The 20,329-nt window shown below is 51.7% G+C and overlaps 1 protein-coding gene across 4 annotated transcripts in view; it reads right to left on the reverse strand.

The window, feature by feature from the left end:
- Positions 1–20,329, reverse strand: part of PDE8B (phosphodiesterase 8B) — a 133,636-nt gene that overhangs the window by 2,078 nt on the left and 111,229 nt on the right. For 3 of the 4 annotated variants that reach the window (XM_038765612.1, XM_038765609.1, XM_038765610.1), the window contains 11 exons: positions 15,303–15,345; positions 13,807–13,884; positions 13,061–13,137; positions 12,033–12,197; positions 11,063–11,108; positions 10,623–10,758; positions 9,442–9,640; positions 7,988–8,205; positions 7,118–7,253; positions 6,053–6,220; positions 4,955–5,084 (listed from right to left, as the gene is read on the reverse strand). In XM_038765612.1, the coding sequence (XP_038621540.1) occupies positions 4,955–5,084; positions 6,053–6,220; positions 7,118–7,253; positions 7,988–8,205; positions 9,442–9,640; positions 10,623–10,758; positions 11,063–11,108; positions 12,033–12,197; positions 13,061–13,137; positions 13,807–13,884; positions 15,303–15,345 (1,396 nt within the window). The remainder of the gene's footprint in view (positions 1–4,954; positions 5,085–6,052; positions 6,221–7,117; positions 7,254–7,987; positions 8,206–9,441; positions 9,641–10,622; positions 10,759–11,062; positions 11,109–12,032; positions 12,198–13,060; positions 13,138–13,806; positions 13,885–15,302; positions 15,346–20,329) is intronic. The other variant, XM_038765608.1, reaches the window with a different exon arrangement.

The following is a 20,329-nucleotide window of genomic DNA, read 5'->3' on the forward strand; positions in this document are numbered from 1 at the left end:
ATTCCCTTGGCCCAGGCCCAGCATGCTCCCCCTGGATTTAACTTGGTGTTCAGGAGAGGATGTATCAACACCAGAAACTGGTAGTGTTATGCCAAAACAGAGTTCCACTTTTGTGTCAGCCCTATTCAGGACAAGCCAGACCTTACCCAGTTTGGGTTTGGGGGTGGAGAATAGCGCAGCCCAGCAACTTGAATTGGTCAAGAGCAGTTTTAGTTTAAAACTCCCAACCAGGATGGGGGGAGGTTGTGGGACAAGGAGAAAGGGGTCCTGGAAGTCCCACCTCAGGGTGTGACGGCAGCCAGAGCAGCTGCCTCCTGGGGCCTAGCTGAGTAGTCAGCAGGGTCACCCTGTCTCCAGACCTGACTGTGCCCTGGGCAAATCCCTGAGGCTGGAAGGACCTCAGCCTGTCTGCTGCTTTAGCGCCTGCCCGAGGCCGAGGCCAAAGGTCATCATCATCATCAATCGTATTTATTGAGCGCTTACTATGTGCAGAGCACTGTACTAAGCACTTGGGAAGTACAAATTGGCAACATATAGACACAGTCCCTACCCAACAGTGGGCTCACAGTCTAAAAGGTCCCAAATTCTCCAAAGCCCCCTCAGGCTGGGGCTGCCCCACTGCCGGGCAGCGCCCCTGGAAGCTGAATGGCCTCTCTGCTCAGTCCGGAGAGAGACCGGACCTACTCCTACCTTTGCACAGGGCAGATAAGGGGACCGCTATATAGTCATCTCTCTTAGATGACAACCTTCACTCCCGTACACCAGCCTTCGTCACCGGAACGTTTCTAACTTCACCATCTCTTGAGTTGCCACTCTCTGACCCCAGTCTTACTTAGATTTGATAGGGGGACATCACTGGTGACCTTGGAGAGTTGCCTTCCCAGTAGAGTGAAGGAGGCAGAAACTGGATTGTAGAGGGTCAAGACGGAAGTTGGAGGAAGTGGGTGTATGTCACCCATTCAAAGAGTTTGGACAGGAATGGCAGCAGATAGGTGGAGCATGAGTGGGAGAGGGGGCAGGGGAATCCGGAGGCTGTTTTTAGAATGGGAAAGACTTGAGCATGTTGGAAGGCAAACAGGGAAGGCCAACAATCAACTGATGGTATTTACTGTAGTGCTTACTGTGTGCAGAGCACTGTACTAAGACCAAACACTTATCCCCCCATTTCCACTGCATTCAGCTGGTTTTCTTGCCTCCAGTCTCTCCCCTTTTTGGTCTGTATTTCACTTTGTTGCCCAGATCATTTTTGTAAAATCTTCCTCTGCACGTGTCTCCCCACTCATCAAAAACCTTCCCCATTTCCACTGCATTCAGCTGGTTTTCTTGCCTCCAGTCTCTCCCCTTTTTGGTCTGTATTTCACTTTGTTGCCCAGATCATTTTTGTAAAATCTTCCTCTGCACGCGTCTCCCCACTCATCAAAAACCTTCATTAATTTCCCATTCCTCTCTATTCAAACTCCCGAACACTGGTTTTTAAGGCACACAATCAGTTCCCTCCCTCCTATTTATCTGTTCTCTTCTCTCACAACACACCAGCTCGTCCTCTTTGTTCCTCTTAACCCAACCTTCTCACTAGGCTATGCTTTCACCTGTCCTGCCCAGAAGCAGCGTGGCTCAGTGGAAAGAGCATGGGCTTGGGAGTCCTTTGAGTCCATGGGTTCTAATCCCAGCTCCGCCGCATGTCTGCTGTGTGACCTTGGGCAAGTCACTTAACTTCTCTGAGCCTGTTGCCTCATCTGTAAAATGGGGATTAAGACAGTGAGCCCCACGTGGGACACCCTGATCACCGTGTATTCCCCCAGCGCTTAGAACAGTGCTTCACACATAGTAAGCACTTAACAAATACCATTATTATTATTTGATCAGTGGTATTTTTTGAGCACTTACAGTGTGGAAAACACTATACTAAGTGCTTGGGAGAGTACAACAGAGTGATAGACATGTTCCCTGTCCTCAAGGAGTCTACAGGGGAAGACAGACAATAAAATAAATGACAGATATACATAAATGCTGTTGGGGCTGAGGTGAGGACATATTCATTCATTCAATCGTATTTATTGAGCACTTACTGTGTGCAGAGCACTGTACTAAGTGCTTGGGAAGTACAAGTTGGCAACATATAGAGATGGTCCCTACCCAACAGTGGGCTCACAGTCTAGAAGGGGGGAGACAGAGAACAAAACATATTAACAAAATAAAATAAATAGAATAAATATGTACAAATAAAATAGAGTAATAAATAAATAGAGTAATAAATAACTACAAACATTTATACAGGTGGTGTGGGGAGGGGAAGGAGGTAAGGTGGGGGGAATAGGGAGGGGGAGTCAGAGGTCATGGGTTCAAATGCTGGCTCCACCAATTGCCAGCTGTGTGACTTCGGGCAAGTCACTTCACTTCTCTGGGCCTCAGTTACCTCATCTGCCAAATGGGGATGAAGATTGTGAGCCCCCCCGTGGGACAACCTGATCACCTTGTAACAGTGCTTTGCACCTAGTAAGCGCTTAATAAATGCCATTATTATTATTTAGGGCAGGATATGCTTATGGGATACAGACCCAAGTGCAAGGCGGGGTGGGGAGGCGGGAAATCAGGGCTTAGTTGGGCACGGTCTCTTGATGGAATTGTGTGGGCAGGGAATGTATCTACCAACTCTGTTGTACTCTCCCAAGCACTTAGAACAGTGCTCTGCCCTCAGTGCTCAATAAATACCATTGATGATGATGATGATGATGATGATAACTCTTGATATTTTTTAAGCACTTACTATGTGCCAGGCACTGTACTAAGCACTGGGGCAGATTCAGGCAAATCGGGTTGGACACAGTTCTTGTCCCACATAGGGCTCACGGTCTTAATCCCTATTTAAAAGACGAGGGAACTGAAGCACAGAGAAGGAAAAATGATGATGTGGTTTTAGGATGGCTTTGAAGGTGGGAAGAGTGGTAGTCTTGTTGGATGAGATGGGGTTGTCTGAAATTCCTTTTCTCACTAAATTCAGCATATCATAGATTTCCAAGTCTTTCTGAAATCACAGCTGTAGGAGGCTGTTTTCCCCAATTTCTCTTCTTTCCAATTTATATTCCCCCAACTTACTTCCTTAGCACTTTGTGCCAAGTACATCCTTATTCATGCACAACCACCTGGAACTTATAAACACATCAACTTACATACCCTATTAAGCAGTCACTCATCTACACATTTAATTTTCCTTCCTTCTATTTACAATGTTTTAGAGTGGACTGTAGGCTCCGTGTGGGCCGGGATCACATCTACCAACTCTGTGTAGTTACTTTTCCAAGCTCTTAGAATACTGCTCTGCAAACAGTAAGTGCTCAATAAATACCATTGATTAGAGACTTGCCTCCCTGCTACATAGTAGTTCCTTGAGGCAGGGATCTTATTGTATTCTCCCAAGTGCACACGGTAGGTGATCAATAAATACTATTGATTACTGGGCACCTTTACATCCTCTACTGTTGAAGCACGTACTCATTCACTTATCCATCTGTCCAATGTCTTCCACCTCCCTGTAACTTATTTTGTATCTGTCTCTCCCATTAAAATTGTAAGCTCCTTGAAGGCAGAGAATCATGTCTTCTATTGTGCTCACCCAAGTGTGTAGCACAGGGTAGGCAGCAGGGGAGCAGGAGGTAAACAAGAAGCTGAGCAGCTTGGGGAGGGAGGAGGTCCTAGGAGAGGTCAGAGTGGAGCCAGCTTGTCTTTTTGGGGAGAAGAATGTTTCACTTTGCGTAGGCCCTGTGCTAGAGCAGTGGGGGCACAGAGCATAAGAAAATCTTTCTGACTTTTCCATCAATATAGAGAGCACTACCATCCTTGCTGTCCCCCAAGCCTGTAACCTTGGCATTATCCTTGACATCTCATTCAACCCACATATTTAATCTCTCACCAAATCCTGTTGGTTCTAGAATAACAACTGTGGTATTTGTTAAGCGCTTACTATGTGCCAGGCATTATACTAAGCACTGGGGTGGATTCAAGCCAACAGGTTGGACACAGTCCCTGTCCTACGTGGGGCTCACAGTCTCAATCCCCATTTTACAGATGAGGTAAGAGACTCAGAGAAGTAAAATGACTTGCTCAAGGTCATACAGCAAGCATGTAGTGGAGCTGGGATTAGAACTCATGACCTTCTGACTCCCAAGTCTGTGCTCTATCAACTATGTCATGCTGCTGCTTATCATTAGAATCCACTCTTCTCTCTCCGAACTGCTTCCATATTGCTTCAAGCATTTATCCTGCCCCACCTACTCCATTGGCCTCCTTGCTGACCTCCCTTCCTCCTGTATTTCCCTACTCCAGTCCATACTTCATTCTCTTGCCCAGATAATTTTGAAAAAAGTTCAATCCACATCTCCTTAAGAACCTCCAGTAGTTTCCCATCCACCTCTGCACCAAGCAGAAACTTTTTACCACTGGCTTTAAAGTATTCAATCACCTTGTTCCTACTATCTTTCCTCACGGATTTCCTTCTACGACCCAGCCTGCACACTTGGCTGCTCTAACACCAACCTACACCCTATTCCTCGATCTCATCTGTCTCACCACCAAACCTCTCACCCACATACTTCCTCTGGCCTAGAACTCCCCCTCCACATCCGACATATGATCACTCTCCCCACCGTTCACTCTCCCCACCATTAAAGCCTTATTAAAATCACATCTCCTCCAAGGGGCCTTCTCTAAGTCCTCATTTCAACTCCTCTGCCCTCAGCACAGCAGTCTCCCCTTCTTGACTGTAAGTAAACAACTTGTGGGCAGGAAACGTCAGCGCTTAGAACAGTGCTTTGCAAACAGTAAGCGCTTAATAAATATCATCATTATTATTACCAACTCTATTATATTGTATTCTCCCAAGCACTTACTACAGTGCTTTGAACACAGTAAGCACTCAATAAATACAATTGATTGAGAGGAGCCTCGGCCGGCTTACCGTCCCACGCATCAAACATGTCCGTTATGAAGTAGTCGATGAAGGAGATCTGCGACTTGGGGATGCTGCACGTCTTGCGGTCGAAAACTGGCATGACAACTGGCAACCCTTGCCTCTTCTCTTCATCTGTCTGTGGGAAGCCAGAAGCCCATCATCGGCCTGGGAGAGTAAGCCTAGCCACTCCTGATCACAGGATCCAACTCGCTCCCCAAGGTGCAGACCCTGTTGCCAGAGGCTTCTGGAGGCCTCTGCATTGCTGAACCAAACGATGGTGGGCCACCAGTGTTCTCCACTAGCCATCACCATGGCTTCCCCTCAACCACTTATCCCACCGCCACTGCCTTCACACCTAGTGCTTCCAGCTTGACACCACCACTCCCTGCTCCCACCCACCCCCGCAACACTCCCACTTCTCGCTTCTCCCATAACCCGACCGCAGCCTCTCCGGCTTCTGCACTCTTCTCTGTGCTGCCCTATCCCTGGGGAGCCTGGGTTGTGACCTGTGAGGAATCAGGAGCTCCAGGGGTGGGGAGGGTCCAGGGAGCGACACCGTGAAGGGAAACCTTAGGGCCACGGCTGCAGACCAGATGGGTTGACCTAAGGTCTCCAGCCAGACAGCCTGCCTTTCTGCCCTGCGCCCACTCAGGGGTTCTGCCTAGTCTTCCAGCTCCGTACCTCCCTGCTGGCCGCCACAGCCCGTGCTGTATCACTGCTCACCGACGGTGAGCGTGAGAAGAAAGAGGAGGAGGCTGAGCCGTGGCCAAGCTCCCCCTCCGAGTCCCTGGGATCGGCTTTTGACTTCAGGGCAAGGTCAGTGTCGCAGTGTCAGAGACGGTGGAACACAGACGGGCCCATCTTCGGAGACAATCCCCCCAGCCCCCATCTCCCTCGACCCCCAGTGGCCTAGGGGAAAAGGAACAAAGTCTCCGGGGGCTCTCCCGTTAAGGCCAGAGGTCTCCTTGGCCAGTGGGGGGTAACCACTCCCATCTCCAGCACTTGGGGGGGCAATTGGAGCCTCTACTGCCCACCCTGCTGCCCCTCCAGCCAGAAGGGGGAAGCCAGAAGCCCGTCATCGGCCTGGGAGAGTAGGCCCCGTACCTGGGCGAAGTACTCCTCTGAGATCCTGCCGGCCCACTCGATGCAGAGCTCCAGAGGCCGGCAGGGGTTGGCCACGTCCGCGCACTTGATCATCATGCGCTTGATCAGGATTTGGGTCTCAGGGAAGTTCCGGCTACTGGACGGACACTCACAGTTGCTGCCCTCACTCTGAAATGCAGGCACTGGGTTTACTCCAGACTGGATGCTCCTTGAGGGCAGGGAATGGACCTACCAACTGTTACAGTGTATGCTCCTAAGAGCTTGTTACAGTGCTCTGCACACAATAAACGCTCAATAAACACCATGGATTGTTTGAGGGGTAGACTGGACTGCGAGGGGGACAGATATATGGGGACACAGTCGTTTCCTCTCCCATTTTCCCTATCTGTAATTTAATGTCTGTCTCCCACATAAGCTGTAAACTCCTTGAGGACAGGGATTGTGTCCACTAATTTACTGCATTGGATGCTGCCAAGCACTTAGTACAGTGCTTTGCACACAGTAAGTAGTCAATAAATACCACTGATAAGAGAAAACCAGGTGCTGCTGGGCCTGGAGTCCGGAGGAGACTGAGGACTGCCTCTCTGAAGACTATTAACTGAGATTTTTGGACTGCCGAATTTTTAACTTACTGCTGTTTGTAATTTCACTGTACTTGCTTTAAGTACCTGCCCCCCACCTGGGTCCCACTGTCTTGAACCTACTCCAGCACTTAGTACAGTGCTTGGTAAATAGGAAGTGATTAAAAAATTTGGAACTAACTAGCTAAGGATCCCGGAGGGCTTCAGGACTCAGTTGAAGTGTTTGGGTCTCCTGCAAAAGGAGGGGTGCTGCCTCCAGCCCCATCTTACAGGAGGAGACCCCCCCAGCCTGGTGAGAGCTACAGAAGCAGTGGATGAGGGCCAGAGGGCTCAACAAAAGGTGACGCTCTCTGTCCCACCCTCTCCAGACACCCCCAAGTCCAGGGGCTGGGCAAAGAGTGGAATCAGGGGTCCAGGCAGCTGGGAAGACAGCTTGGGAGGTGTGTGGGTGTGGGGGGAGATTCGCAGCTGGGGGAGCCCTTACATTGGTGTTGGTCTCGTCGGCAGCTGGGGGCTTGTTGATGCTGTTCACAAACTTGCTCACGTGCTCAAAGTGCTTGGTCATCTCGGTGGCCAACACCATGTCGATGATGGCCTGGCGCAGCGTCCGGTAGTGATTCCTGCCAGAGTCCGGATCCAGTAGACTGATTGAAAGGCTCCTCCTCTTGGTGCCTGGCGGGGTCCACTCTCTGCCAGGCTGGGGGAGCCCAATGCTGCTCCCACAGACTAGACTGTCCTTGTGGGTGTTTGGGGTGCCCCTAGACCATGCCTGGGCAAGCATGAGCCTGGCATCCCCCTCCCCTTCTCTTCTCCTAGGGCTAGTGGCACTGCAGCTCCTGGCTGCCTGGAGCATTTCGGGATGGCAGGAAGTGGGAGGGAGCAAGAGGGCAGACAAGTGTTCCTCTTCTCAGTGGCTCAGGGCTTAGCCATCCCCCCCTGTGAGAAGAGGTGGCACCTCAGGCTGAGGCAGTTCCTGACCTTACCAGGACTGGCAGAACCACCTGGGCATTTCACAGTTAATGCCCTATCATATAATGACATCATTAGTACGCTTTAGCGGAAACCTGCCGGACCACAGCGCTGGGGGAGATCCTTGACCCCCAGCTTTGCTCCAGGGCTGCCATGCCCCCCTCCCACTGTGAATATGGATGCCACTTCCAAACCAGGGTACTTGGTGGCGGGAGACTGGATGCTTAGAATAAATGCCCAGGGACAAAGGGCATCCTGTGCCATAGCTATACCTGGCAGGGGACAGGCCGGCTAAAAACCAGGCTGGCCACTCTATCCTGGAGGCCCCTGGTCCTCTGGTCCCTGGCATGGCCAGGGATGGGGGTGGGAGAAGAACCAGACCCACCTGTCGATGTTCTTGAAGATGTTGCACTTGCTGTCCTTAGTGGTGAGCTGGAAGGCCAGGGCTGAGTGGTGGCTCTCTAGCACGGCCGTGTCGTTGTACAGCACGGCCAACTCGCTGCCCGCGTTGCACAGGAAGCTATTGGTGCGGCCAGGGTGATCCACATCGTGGACGGTGGCGGCGATCAGCGCAGCGACCTCGTCCAGCTGGTCCAGGCTGCCCTGTGGAGGGAGCGAAGCAGAACCTCCAGTGACCATGGGGATGATTAAAAAAAAATGGCAATTCCTGAAATTTGTACAGCCATTTTCTCAGAGCCCGCTCACGTCCCTCATCTCCTTTCAACCTCACATCATCTCCAGCAGGCACTCCTCTTCCTAGTCTGACGAAATCAGAGCACAGAGGGGTTGTGTGATTTGTCTAAGGTCATACAGCAGGACAGTGACAGAACAGGGATTAAAAACCAGGCCACCCGCCTCACGGGCCTGAGCTCTTCCCATCAGACCACGTTACACTGCCCTCCATGCCCCATGCCGCCTTCTGTGGTTCCTGGGCCAAACTAAGCAGCAGGGAAACCCACTTCACACTGGGCCCGAGAAGCTCCCCGACACTTGTGGGAGCTTCTGCTGTGCCAGGGAGGGCTGGGCTGCAGCTTCGGCCCCGGGGAAACCCCACTCCTCCCTCATCTGCAGTGGCTCAGCCTCACAAATGGCACTGAGAGCAGATGGCAAGCGGCTCCAGCGGGCTGACAACTCCCAGCACAGACCACCCAGGGACTTCTGGTCGGCGGGTACGGGAACGCTGCTCTCTCGGCTCATCTCTCGGCCCACTGCTGTGGACAGCCTGGTGAGTGTTCAGCACAGATCCACGCCCGGGAACGCTGGCCGGGGGTGACCCGAGTCAGTCTAATAGCCGCGAGGACAGCGTTCCCTGGTTCTACTTGTTGGCCGGGAATCCGCTCCCTGAGCTGCCTCACGGTCCCGGACCGAGCATGGTCAATTCTACCTCCAAGCTGGGGAAACTGAAGCAGCAAGCAATGTCCCCTCCCCTCGTCCAGTCCCACAGAGAAGTGAGTGGGGAGTGCGGTGCAAGATGGGATCTGCCCGCCAACTTCAGAGAGCAGCTCCCTTTGCTTCTCTTGCTCCCACGGGCAATGGGTCAGCGGTGCCTCAGCCTGAGAGGCTCTTGGGAGGACTGACCCTCCCTCCCCCCTACCCACTCCTCTCTCTCTGGTTCCCGGGGAAGGGACGGAGATGAAGCCTGACCTGGGCTCTGTGTTGTGGGCAGCCCCATTTCCAACCTCTGGGCAGAACTCAAACTCTGTTCTTGGGCTGGAGAAGGCATCAGGGAAGTGGAGGCAGTGTGACCTAATTCAAATCAGTCATCTGCTCTGGGTATGGGCTTCCACGTCCAAGAAACGAGGGGGAGGTGCCAGCGAGCCCTCAGGCCAGGAACGCTACCTTCACTCTCTCCTTGCCCAGGAAGAAGGCAGTGGCGTGCAGCACGTCGGCAGCGTGGGTAGAGTTGTGATAGGCATTGGAGGTGTGGTAATTGGCTTCCATCACCTGCAGCCAGGCCCGGAGTGTGGCTTCTGAACAGTTCAAGAACTCGCACACGCCAAACCGGCCGAAGACCTTCAAGCCTAGATACACCAGCGGCCTAGAAGGGGGGGCAGGGGGAGGCAGGGGTGAGGGTGGCATCAGGTTGGCTATTTCTGCCTCTTGACCAGGCCACCCCCGATCCCTAGTGCCAGCAACTTGGCCAAGTGTCTCCTGGCACAGATAAACTTATTAGCCAGCGCTTGGTACAGTGCTTTGCACATAGTAAGCGCTTAATAAATGCCATCATTATTATTATTAGCCGGACTTGAAGGCTCATCTTCCCAAAGAAGTGCCGATTTTGCAGGAAATGCAACTACCAATTCTCTGCATGATCTGTATACGCTACGTGTCCAATAAATACCATTGACTGATTGATTTGCAAGCTTGGGAGTGGAGCCCTGAGGGAAAGGCTGGCACTTGGAGCAGGGGAAGGAAGAGAGGAGAGTGGGAATGGAAGAGGGAGGGAGGAAGAGCAGGGAAGGAGCAAGAATGTAGGGAAGGAAGAGGAAGAAGCCAGGGGAACTGGAGGAGAAGGAAAAGCAAGAGGAGCAGGAGGAGAAGCAGTGCTGATTGGACCCTGGGACTGGGCACTAGAACCAGGCACTGGGTGATGCCAAGACCGGGTGCTGGGACTGGACGCAAAACGTTGTCTTTTCCCCTGCCTCCCCCCTGCCTGATGGTGTAGCCCACCAGGCCACCCAAGCCCTGTCACCACAGCAGCTGCTTATGTGCCTTATGTGCCCAGCTCACGCCCCGGAGACCCCCACAAGGACTCCGGCCTCAGTTAGAGGGGGCCAAGAGGGGAGTCGCCAACTTGGCTTCTCCTGATTCTTCCTCAAATCCAAGGGCTAAGCAAGCTAGTTACGTTACAATTCCAGCTCCCCAAACTGGAGGCAAAGGGAATAGCATTGTCCCTGCAGTGATCAGACTCCCAAATCTCAGGGGCTAAGACCCCCCATGACAGGCATCAAGGGCAGAGTTGGTGCTACTGGGAGTGGATATTCACCCCTCTGCCCCCAGGGTCCGAGGGGGCCTCTTACCGTCTATGGGTCACCGCTTCCAACTCAAAGATGTTGAAGTCCCAGCTCTCCTCGTGGGCGAGCAGCTGAGCGATGTGCGGTGGGGCGTCGTTGACAGCGACCGGCAGGGAGAGGTGGTTGTGACTGTGGTGCACGTCTGCACGGATGGGTGGGGTAAGGCAGGGAGGTCAGCCTAAAACTCACGGCCCACCGCCCTTCCCCGCTGCCTCATCTCGGCCCAGTGCCACTCGACCCAAGCTGGCTCCAGAGGGACCCCCGGGGATGCGGTCCCGCCCGCTTCCTGGCTCTGATTGGAGATATCCTTTTGCTCCAGCCCAGGGAAACCCCCTGTCCCCGGGTGGACTATGGGGGAACCGCCTGCCGTTGCCCTGAAGGTAGAGCACACGCTGCAGACCAGCCCAGCGGCGAACCCGCGAGGCAGGACCTGCCGGAAAACTTACTCTTGGAGAACACGTACTCATTCCCCGAGAGCCTTCTCAAGCCATCCTGAAACATAGAAAGAGGCCGTGAGTGGCTGGGGACCGAAGCCGGGAAACGGTTGAGTGGAGGGGAATTCTCTGCAAGCTTATTCCCACGCCCCCTCACCTTCCTTCTGGGCAGAGAAGCAGCGTGGCTCAGTGGAAAGAGCACGGGCTTTGGAGTCAGAGGTCGTGTGCTTTGCACATGGTGAGCGCTTGATAGATGCCATCATTATCATTATTACTATTATCATCCTTCGACACAACTACGGCTGGCCAGAAATGGGCAATGGGAATCCGGGGGACGGGGTTGGGGTTGCCATCCACCCTGTAACCTGGCCCGGCCTGCTGACCGCTGCTCACTCCCCAGACAGGGTTGGTCTCTACAACCCAGCCCACGCCCTCCACTGCCCCTCCATCTCCTCCATCATCTCACCGCCGACCCCCGGCCCACGTCCGGCCTCTGGCCCGGATCGCCCTCCCTCCTCAAATCCCACAGACGATCATTCTCCCCCTTCCAAACCCTTCTAGACTGTGAGCCCACTGTTGGGTCTCTACAGGTTGCCAACTTGTACTTCCCAAGCGCTTAGTAAAGTGCTCTGCACACAGTAAGCGCTCAATAAATACAACTGAATGAATGAATGAGTTCAAACCCCGGCTCCGCCAATTGTCAGCTGTGTGACTTTGGGCAAGTCACCTAACTTCTCTGTGCCTCAGTTATCTCATCTGTAAAATGGGGATTAAGACTGTGAGCCCCCCGTGGGACAACCTGATCACCTTGTAACCTCCCCAGCGCTTAGAACAGTGCTTTGCACATAGTAAGCGCTTAATAAATGCCACCATTATTATTATTATTACCTAAAAATGCCACCACCTCTGGGCAGCATTCCCCTATTAACTCCCACCCATTTTCTGGTCACATGATCCTATCGGCCACCTGGCCGCCACTCACGGTCATCAGGCCTCCGACGAGATCGCTGGCATGCGGGTCCTGGCCCCGGGCGCCCAGCTGTGGGGAGTAGAGCTCAGCGGTCCGCAGGATCTCCAGCACTCGGTCCAAGGCCTCGGCAACCGTGCCGGGGCTGTTCTCTTGGGCAGCGTTGATGATGTTGATGACCTGCGGGGACCCGGGCCTGGGTAGGCTGCGGTCCCTTCCCTACCCCAGCGGGATGGGATGGGGCGTGCCCCTCCTCAATACAGCTCTCAGGGAAGTGCTGGCTGCAGCAGGCACCCTGGCCGACTTCCGACCGCATCCTACTTAGCCAGGCACCTGCGGCAGGCTAGTGTCCCCGAATGCCCAGAGCGGGGTGCTCCAAAATGCGTAGAGAAACCTGCGTTCTGGCAGAATGGGTGGCCCTCATCTCTAAAAACCTGCATGAATGTACTGCATTTACATTCAGATATGCATCAACAGCCCCCTAACACTCCCTCACACCCCACAATGGCCCTGGCCAGCCTGGCTCTGCCTACTGAGCCCCTTCCTTCCTCTCCCCCTCGTCCCCCTCTCCATCCCCCCCATCTTACCTCCTTCTCTTCCCCACAGCACCTGTATATATGTAGATATGTTTGTACATATTTATTACTCTATTAATTTTATTTGTACATATCTATTCTATTTATTTTATTTTGTTAGTATGTTTGGTTTTGTTCTCTGTCTCCCCCTTTTAGACTGTGAGCCCACTGTTGGGTAGGGACTGTCTCTATATGTTGCCAATTTGTACTTCCCAAGCGCTTAGTACAGTGCTCTGCACATAGTAAGCCCTCAATAAATACGATTGATGATGATGATGAAGTCAGGTCAGAGTCCACATTGAGAGGCTGAAATGACCCAGATGATTTGTGGGAACTGGCCCAGCCCCAGCCTTGGGGGAGAGTATGGAGGACAGAACCGTATGGACATCTCGGCTTCAGGATTGAAGCTACGGCCCAGCCATGCCTGGCCAGGAGGCCCAATCCAGCCCCCTGCTCGCCGACCCTCACCTTCGTGATCGGAGCCTCAATGGTCATGGAGTGGATCCTCGCCACGGACGGATGCCGGCGGTGCTGCAAGCTGGGGGCTGCCGAACAGAGAAGGCCCAGCCCCGCTGCCTCAGAGCAAACTGCCGCCCCTTCCACCCAACCCCATCACAGGTCAGTGAAGAGCCGTGATTGAGCTTGTTTGCGTTTCTCAGATGCTCTGTACTTGATTTCCCACCTAGACCAAACGATTTTGCTCAAACCTTTTACTGCCTACCTCTCAGAACCAGAGAAGAGGCTGGAGACCAGGGTGCTGGAGACTTGACTGAATGTGGAACCCCGACAACCCATCAGGAGAGGACTGGCCCCCTCCCTGCTCCAGTCCCCACCCCTCACTGGTAGGTAGTTCCTCAGTGAGGCAGAAGCAGCTCCCATGTTTAGTAACAGTGCCGCCTACCCACCCACAGGCCCCAAGTCTCACTCCTGTAGCTGGTGCCAACCACAGTTCTTGGGTCTTGAAAGGGAAACCTGACCTCCTCATTCTCCCAACTAAGCTTAAACAAAGAAAATTAATAACAACGTAATTCAGTAAGGAATAAAAATGTGGGACAATTAAAAACCTACTCAGATTTTCAAAAGTGTTTTGAAAAGCCGGTTCCTCAGGCTCTATAGGTTATCTTAACTTGCCTTGCCAGGCTGCCTGATTTTAACCAGGGCCTTTATTTTCCTCACCTGAAGAAATAACTGATCCAATAGGGCCATTTTCTTACCGTCGCTGCTCCGAGACGTTATCGATTTGACGTCAATCGACTCTTTCCTCCTGTTCTTGTAACGGAATGAGTGTGACTCTAGAGACACCCAATCGAGGGGAAAAGAGGATTAGTTTTCAGCCTAACCGGGAGTTGATGGGGGAGATCAGTTGGTTGGTGCAGGCAGTATCCCAGAATTCAACACTTAACTCTGTGAACATTTTGCTTTCTCTGTTGGTCTCCAACTGATCCTGGAACCCCCGTCTTACGTGCACTGTGATCTGGAATGCCACTTTACTTCCAGACGGGCAGACACAGTGGCCCGACATTAGGAACGTGGGCCAGACTGCAGCAGCCTTTTCCGTCCGGCCCCACTTGGGCCAGTGAGGGGGGCCGGGAGTTAGGGACTGCTCCGCTTTTCACTCCGGCTTCTTTGAACGGCGGAACTGCTAGCTTGCCATCCATTTTTCTCTGCCTCTGTTCTTTCCCCAAATTTACATTGGGAGCTCCCTGGAGCCCCGCTGTGAATTCGTCCCAGAGCCTAACACAGTGCTCCTGACACTGGGAGGGCTGAAGAGAGTTACGGCTGTTTTGGTGGGTGGGGGTCCTGGACTCTTCAGGATCCTTTTTGGGCATCCCTCTGCTCTTGACTGCCAGCTCATTGCGCATTGTGGGCAGGGAATGTGTCTGTTTCTTGTTATATTGTACTCTACCGAGTGTAGTGCAGTGCTCTGCACACAGTAACTGCTCAATAAACATGACTGACTGCTTTCCAGAGGCCCCCTAAGAAGGGCAGAGACACACAGGACCCACCCGAATATGTGTGGGGAGCAGAGATGGGGGCAAAGGTACCCTCGGGATTCAGACCACCGCCAGCCCCCCCTGAATCTTTCCTGGTGCTGCAGGGCTCCAGTCTGCAGGCCACTTTCATCATCATCATCATCAATCGTATTTATTGAGTGCTTACTATGTGCAGAGCACTGTACTAAGAGCTTGGGAAGTACAAATTGGCAACATATAGAGACAGTCCCTACCCAACAGTGGGCTCACAGTCTAAAAGGGGGAGACAGAGAACAAAACCAAACATACTAACAAAATAAAATAAATAGAATAGATATGTACAAGTAGAGTAAATAAAGAGTAATAAATATGTACAAACATATATACATATATATGTGTGTGTGTATATATATATACACACACACATATATATACATATATATGTATATATATATGTGTGTGTGTGTATATATACATATATATGTGTGTATATATATATATATACATATATATATATATACACACACACACATATATCTTCGGCCCAGCCACCTGCTAACCCCAGGCCGAGGGCCCCAGTGCCCCACTGCTGCCGATGGTACAGTTTGGTGGTTAAGCCAGCGTTGCCAAGCAATCAGAGCCCGGGTCAGACTGGTGTAGCTTTCGACAAGGGGTTTCGATGGCCCACTGCAGTTAGCGGTTTTGATGAACAAAAATACGAATTGTTGGATTCTCACCTGACGTGGAGTTGTCTGCTGAATCACGACGGATCTTGTGGATCTAAAATTGTTCAGAAGTTGAGAGAGAGAGGGAGAGAGAGAGAATTCAGCGCTGACTCCGTTCCTTCCAAACAGTCACTTCCTTCCCCATATCTTAAGTTTTCTTCAGCAGACGAGGACAAAGATGAGAGACTTCCTCTCGATTGGGTCCTGAGTAAACACTGTAGATGATGACGTGCCTCGTACCACTCTCTTGAACCTCACTGAAGGGACACTTGGTTGAAAGCCCACTGAAGCGTTCCTTCCCCGCCCATAGTGAGGCAACCTGTTCTCCGCCTGCTCCATTATGGTCATTTGCTCCTCGAGTTGCGTCGTATCTGCGAGATGAGTCAGGCTGACCTTTTCTGAATTTCATTGTATTTTCCCACTCCTACCCATTTCCTCATCTGCTGCATTGCCTCTGACAGCACTTGGTGTGCACAAGTGCGCACACGCGCACACACACACACACACACACACACACACACACACGTGCGTGCAAGGGGTAAATCAGGACAGGTGGTCCAAATATTGATGGCCGCCCCTACCCGAGAGGGCCACTCGGGTTCTAATCCGGACTCTGCCACTTCTCTGCTGTGTGACCTTGGGCCTCATCTGTAAAATGGGGATTGAGACTGGGAGCCCTATCAATCAATCAATCAATCGTATTTATTCAGCACTTACTGTGTGCAGAGCACTGTACTAAGAGCTTGGGAAGGACAAGTTGGCATCATATAGAGACAGTCCCTACCCAACAGTGGGCTCACAGTCTAGAAGACAAAACATATTAAATAAAATAAAATAAATAGAATAAATATGTACAAATAAGTAGAGTGATAAATATGTACAAACATATGATGATGATGGCATTTGTTAAGCGCTATGTGCAAAGCAATCAATCAATCAATCGTATTTACTGAGAGCTTACCGTGTGCAGAGCACTGTACTAAGCGCTTGGGAAGTACAAGTTGGCAACATATAGAGACAGTCCCTACCCAACAGTGGGCTCACAGTCTAAAAGGGAAAGCACTGTTCTAAGCGCTGGGGGAGGTTACAAGGTGATCAGGTTGTCCCACAGGGGGCTCACAGTTTCAATCCCCATTTCACAGATGAGGGAACTGAGGCCCAGAGAAGTGAAGTGACTGGCCCAAAGTCACACGGCTGACAGTTGGCAGAGCCGGGATTTGAACCCATGATCTCTGACTCCAAAGCCCGGGCTCTTTCCACTGAGCCACGCTACATATATACAGGTAGATGGCAAAACAAAACAAAATAAAATCAATAGAATAAATATGTTGGACAGAGACTGTTCGACTCAATTATTTTGTATCTACCCCAGCGCATAGTGCAGTGCCTGGCACAAAGTAAGCACTTAACAAATACCACAATTATTATTACAAGAAAGGAGAGAGACTGTGCCAACAAGGACTTAGCAGGGGGACACAATGGATCGTGATAATAGTATTTGTTAATCACTTGCTATGTATCAAGCACTGTTCTAAGTGCTGGGGTAGATACCAGTTAACCTTGAGGAGGAAGGAGAACAAGCATTGAGTCTCCATTTTGCAGAATGAGGGAAGTGAAGCACAGAGAAGTGAAGTCACTTGCCCAAGGTCACACAGCAGGCAAGTGGCAGATCTGGGATTAGAACCTAGGTCCTCTGACTAGACCTAGGCCCCCATGCTCCTTCCACTGGGCAACACTGCTTCCCACAATCCGTAGCAAGGGAGGTTGGCGTCAGGGGCCCCTCCACTCTAGGCTCAGGTGGATATTTGCAAATGCTACGTATGAAAGTATTATGCCCCGTATCACAGCAACCCTCTCTAGACCAGGGAAAGGTGGGCGAACTTCTGAAGCCATTCCCACCCTGTCTTCTCTCATCCATTACCCTTCCACCCACTCCACACTCATTCTTGCTGACTGACAAATGGAAACTGAAGGCCAAGCTGTTTACATAGGAAAGGCCCCCGTTTTAAAGCTCTCTGGTCCCAAGACACTGTCACTAGCCGACAGGCCAACCAGTTCCACTCCGCTAAGTGGATGGGATCCCAAGACCACAGTAAATTTCGGCCAGAGCCCGAACGTTTCACTACTCTCATTATTCCGGGCCTCGACAGAGAGTCATTAATACAGCAGTTAATGATTCTCGGGCTGCTTTTGCTGTTCCACCAGCAGGAGAAACCCCTTCTAACCGGCCTCTCAAGGGGCTGTGCAGGGGAAGGCAGGGCTACAGGATGCCGCAGGAGATGTGGGGGTGGCAGAGCACCCTCCCCCAGCAGGGACCCAGGCCCGGAGCAGATGGACATGTTCCTTTCAGGGCAGCGGGGTGATGGCAAGGAGGCCCCTAAACCGACCACGCCTGCTTGGGAACAGGGCCTCTGCTCCAGGCAGTAAACGAGTGAGTTTACCGCAGGAGTTGCCATTAAAAGATCTGACAGTCCAAAGGCCGAGCCTGTGCTCCCAGGGATGTGGGAGGGGAATGACGAGGGAGGGGTCGTGGACACCTCCGGGGGCTCCAACAGGCTTCATCCGCTCACAAGGGATGCTAATGACGTCATGGGGAACAGGGCAGGCTGGCCAACGGCTCCCCGCCTGAGCCTGGACCTGCCCCGAACAACATCCAGGGGTGAGTCAAAGTGCCCCTGGACCAAGCTGGGCACCACAGCCCACATGACACCAAAGAAAAGGAAATGCCTGCCCCATCAACTGCCCCTCCGCTTCACAGATGTATTGGTGCTGGTGGCGGGGCCACTCCGGGCCTTTTCTCTCCCTGGTAGGAGAGGTGGCCGGGAGGCCTGAGGTGGGAAGGGAGAGGGCCCTGGGTTGGGGAAGGATAGGCCCACACTTTGTTTTTGACTAGGCCACTGCCTTCTTTGGTGGTCTTGGTTTCCTCCATCTTATATAGCAGCAGCGCTCTTCACCCATTCACCTCCAAACTGTTCCTTGCTCTCGATTCTCCTGCCCCGACCCCTCACCCAGGCTGTTGGCCTAGAACTTCCTTCCTGCAGCATCATCATCATCATCATCAATCGTATTTATTGAGCGCTTACTATGTGCAGAGCACTGTACTAAGCGCTTGGGAAGTACAAATTGGCAACATATAGAGACAGTCCCTACTCAACAGTGGGCTCACAGTCTAAAAGGGGGAGACAGAGAACAAAACCAAACATACTAACAAAATAAAACAAATAGAATAGATATGTACAAATAAAATAAATAAATAAATAGAGTAATAAATATGTACAAACATATATACATATATACAGGTGCTGTGGGGAAGGGAAGGAGGTAAGATGGAGAGGGGGGCGAGGGGGAGAGGAAGGAAGGGGCTCAGTCTGGGAAGGCCTCCTGGAGGAGGTGAGCTCTCAGTAGGGCCTTGAAGGGAGGAAGAGAGCTAGCTTGGCGGAGGGGCAGAGGGAGGGCATTCCAGGCCCGGGGGATGACGTGGGCCGAGGGTCGATGGCAGGACAGGCAACAGCGAGGTACGGTGAGGAGATTAGCGGCGGAGGAGCGGAGGGTGCGGGCTGGGCTGGAGACGGAGAGAAGGGAGGTGAGGTAGGAGGTGGCGAGGGGATGGACAGCCTTGAAGCCCTTGCTTGTATCCACACCGGGGCTTAGTACGGTGCCTTGCACATAGGAAGCGCTTAACAAGTACCATCAACAACACCTTGGAGCTGGCTCACGGCTCGTGACATTTTGGCCAGACCCGCTAGGACAAAGGCTGACTGAGCCCTGGGCGGCCGGGATCTGAAGTACCTGCTGGTGGTGGACAGAGCAAGGAGATGCAAATCCATACCACAGCTCACCCCATCTTCAGAGCCCTCAGAGAATCCCACCTCTTCCAGGAAACCTTCCCTGATTAATTGACATCTCGACAGTCACCCTCAATATATCTGTCACATACATCCACCAAGCCAGCTCTCTTCCTCCCTTCAAAGCCCTACTGAGAGCTCACCTCCTCCAGGAGGCCTTCCCATACTGAGCCCCATTTTTCCTCTCCTCCTCCCCCTCGCCCCCCCGCCATACCTCCTTCCCCTCCCCACAGCACTTGTATATATTTATACAGATTTATTACTCTATTTTACTTGTACATATTTACTACTCTAATTACGTGCATACAGCTATAATTCTACTTATTCTGACGGTTTTGACACCTGTCTACATGTTTTGTTTTGTTGTCTGTCTCCCCCTTCTAGACTGTGAGCCCGATGTTGGGTAGGGACTGTCTCTATATGTTGCCGACTTGTACTTCCCAAGCGCTTAGTACAGTGCTCTGCACACAATAAGTGCTCAATACAATTGAATGAATGAATACCTATCCTCAGTTTTACATATTCAAGTACGTTCACTTAACATATTCTAAGTATTAAACTTTTGTTCTTCCTCCTGCTCTTTTTGTAAATAATTTTGGTTCACCTGTCCCCACCATTAGATGGGAAGCTCCCTGAGGCAGGGAACATGTGTTTTCCTTTTGGTGAATTCTCTTGGCTGACATGAGGTAGTGAAGAAAGAGCATGGCACAGTGGATAGAGCACAAGCCTGGGAGTCAGAAGGTCATGGGTTCTAATCCTGGTCCACCACATGCCTGCAGTGTGCCCTTGGACAAACCACTTCACTTCTCTGTATCTCAGTTACCTCATCTGTAAAATGGGGATTGAGACTGTGAGCCCCATGTGAGACAGGGACTGCGTCCAAAATGATTTGCTTGTATTCACCCCAGAGCATTGTACAATGTTTGGCATGTAGTCAGCACTCAACAAATACCATTATTATTATTATTATTATTATTATTTACCCCACAGTCAGCTTTTCACCCTAAAAAAATACACTGGCAATTAACACTTGCAATCGAGTTGCCCTTTGGTTTGAAGTGTCATTTCTGAGTTTGGGTCTCTGACAGAGAAGCTGTTGCACACCATGCCCACGAAAATACAAGTCAAAGCACCTTTTCTGGTCCCTCTATCATTCAGGTAAGCAATGCTCACCACTTATGCTAAGAAGGGGAA

This window comes from Tachyglossus aculeatus, chromosome 23, assembly GCF_015852505.1.
Source record: "Tachyglossus aculeatus isolate mTacAcu1 chromosome 23, mTacAcu1.pri, whole genome shotgun sequence".
Classification (NCBI taxonomy): domain Eukaryota; kingdom Metazoa; phylum Chordata; class Mammalia; order Monotremata; family Tachyglossidae; genus Tachyglossus; species Tachyglossus aculeatus.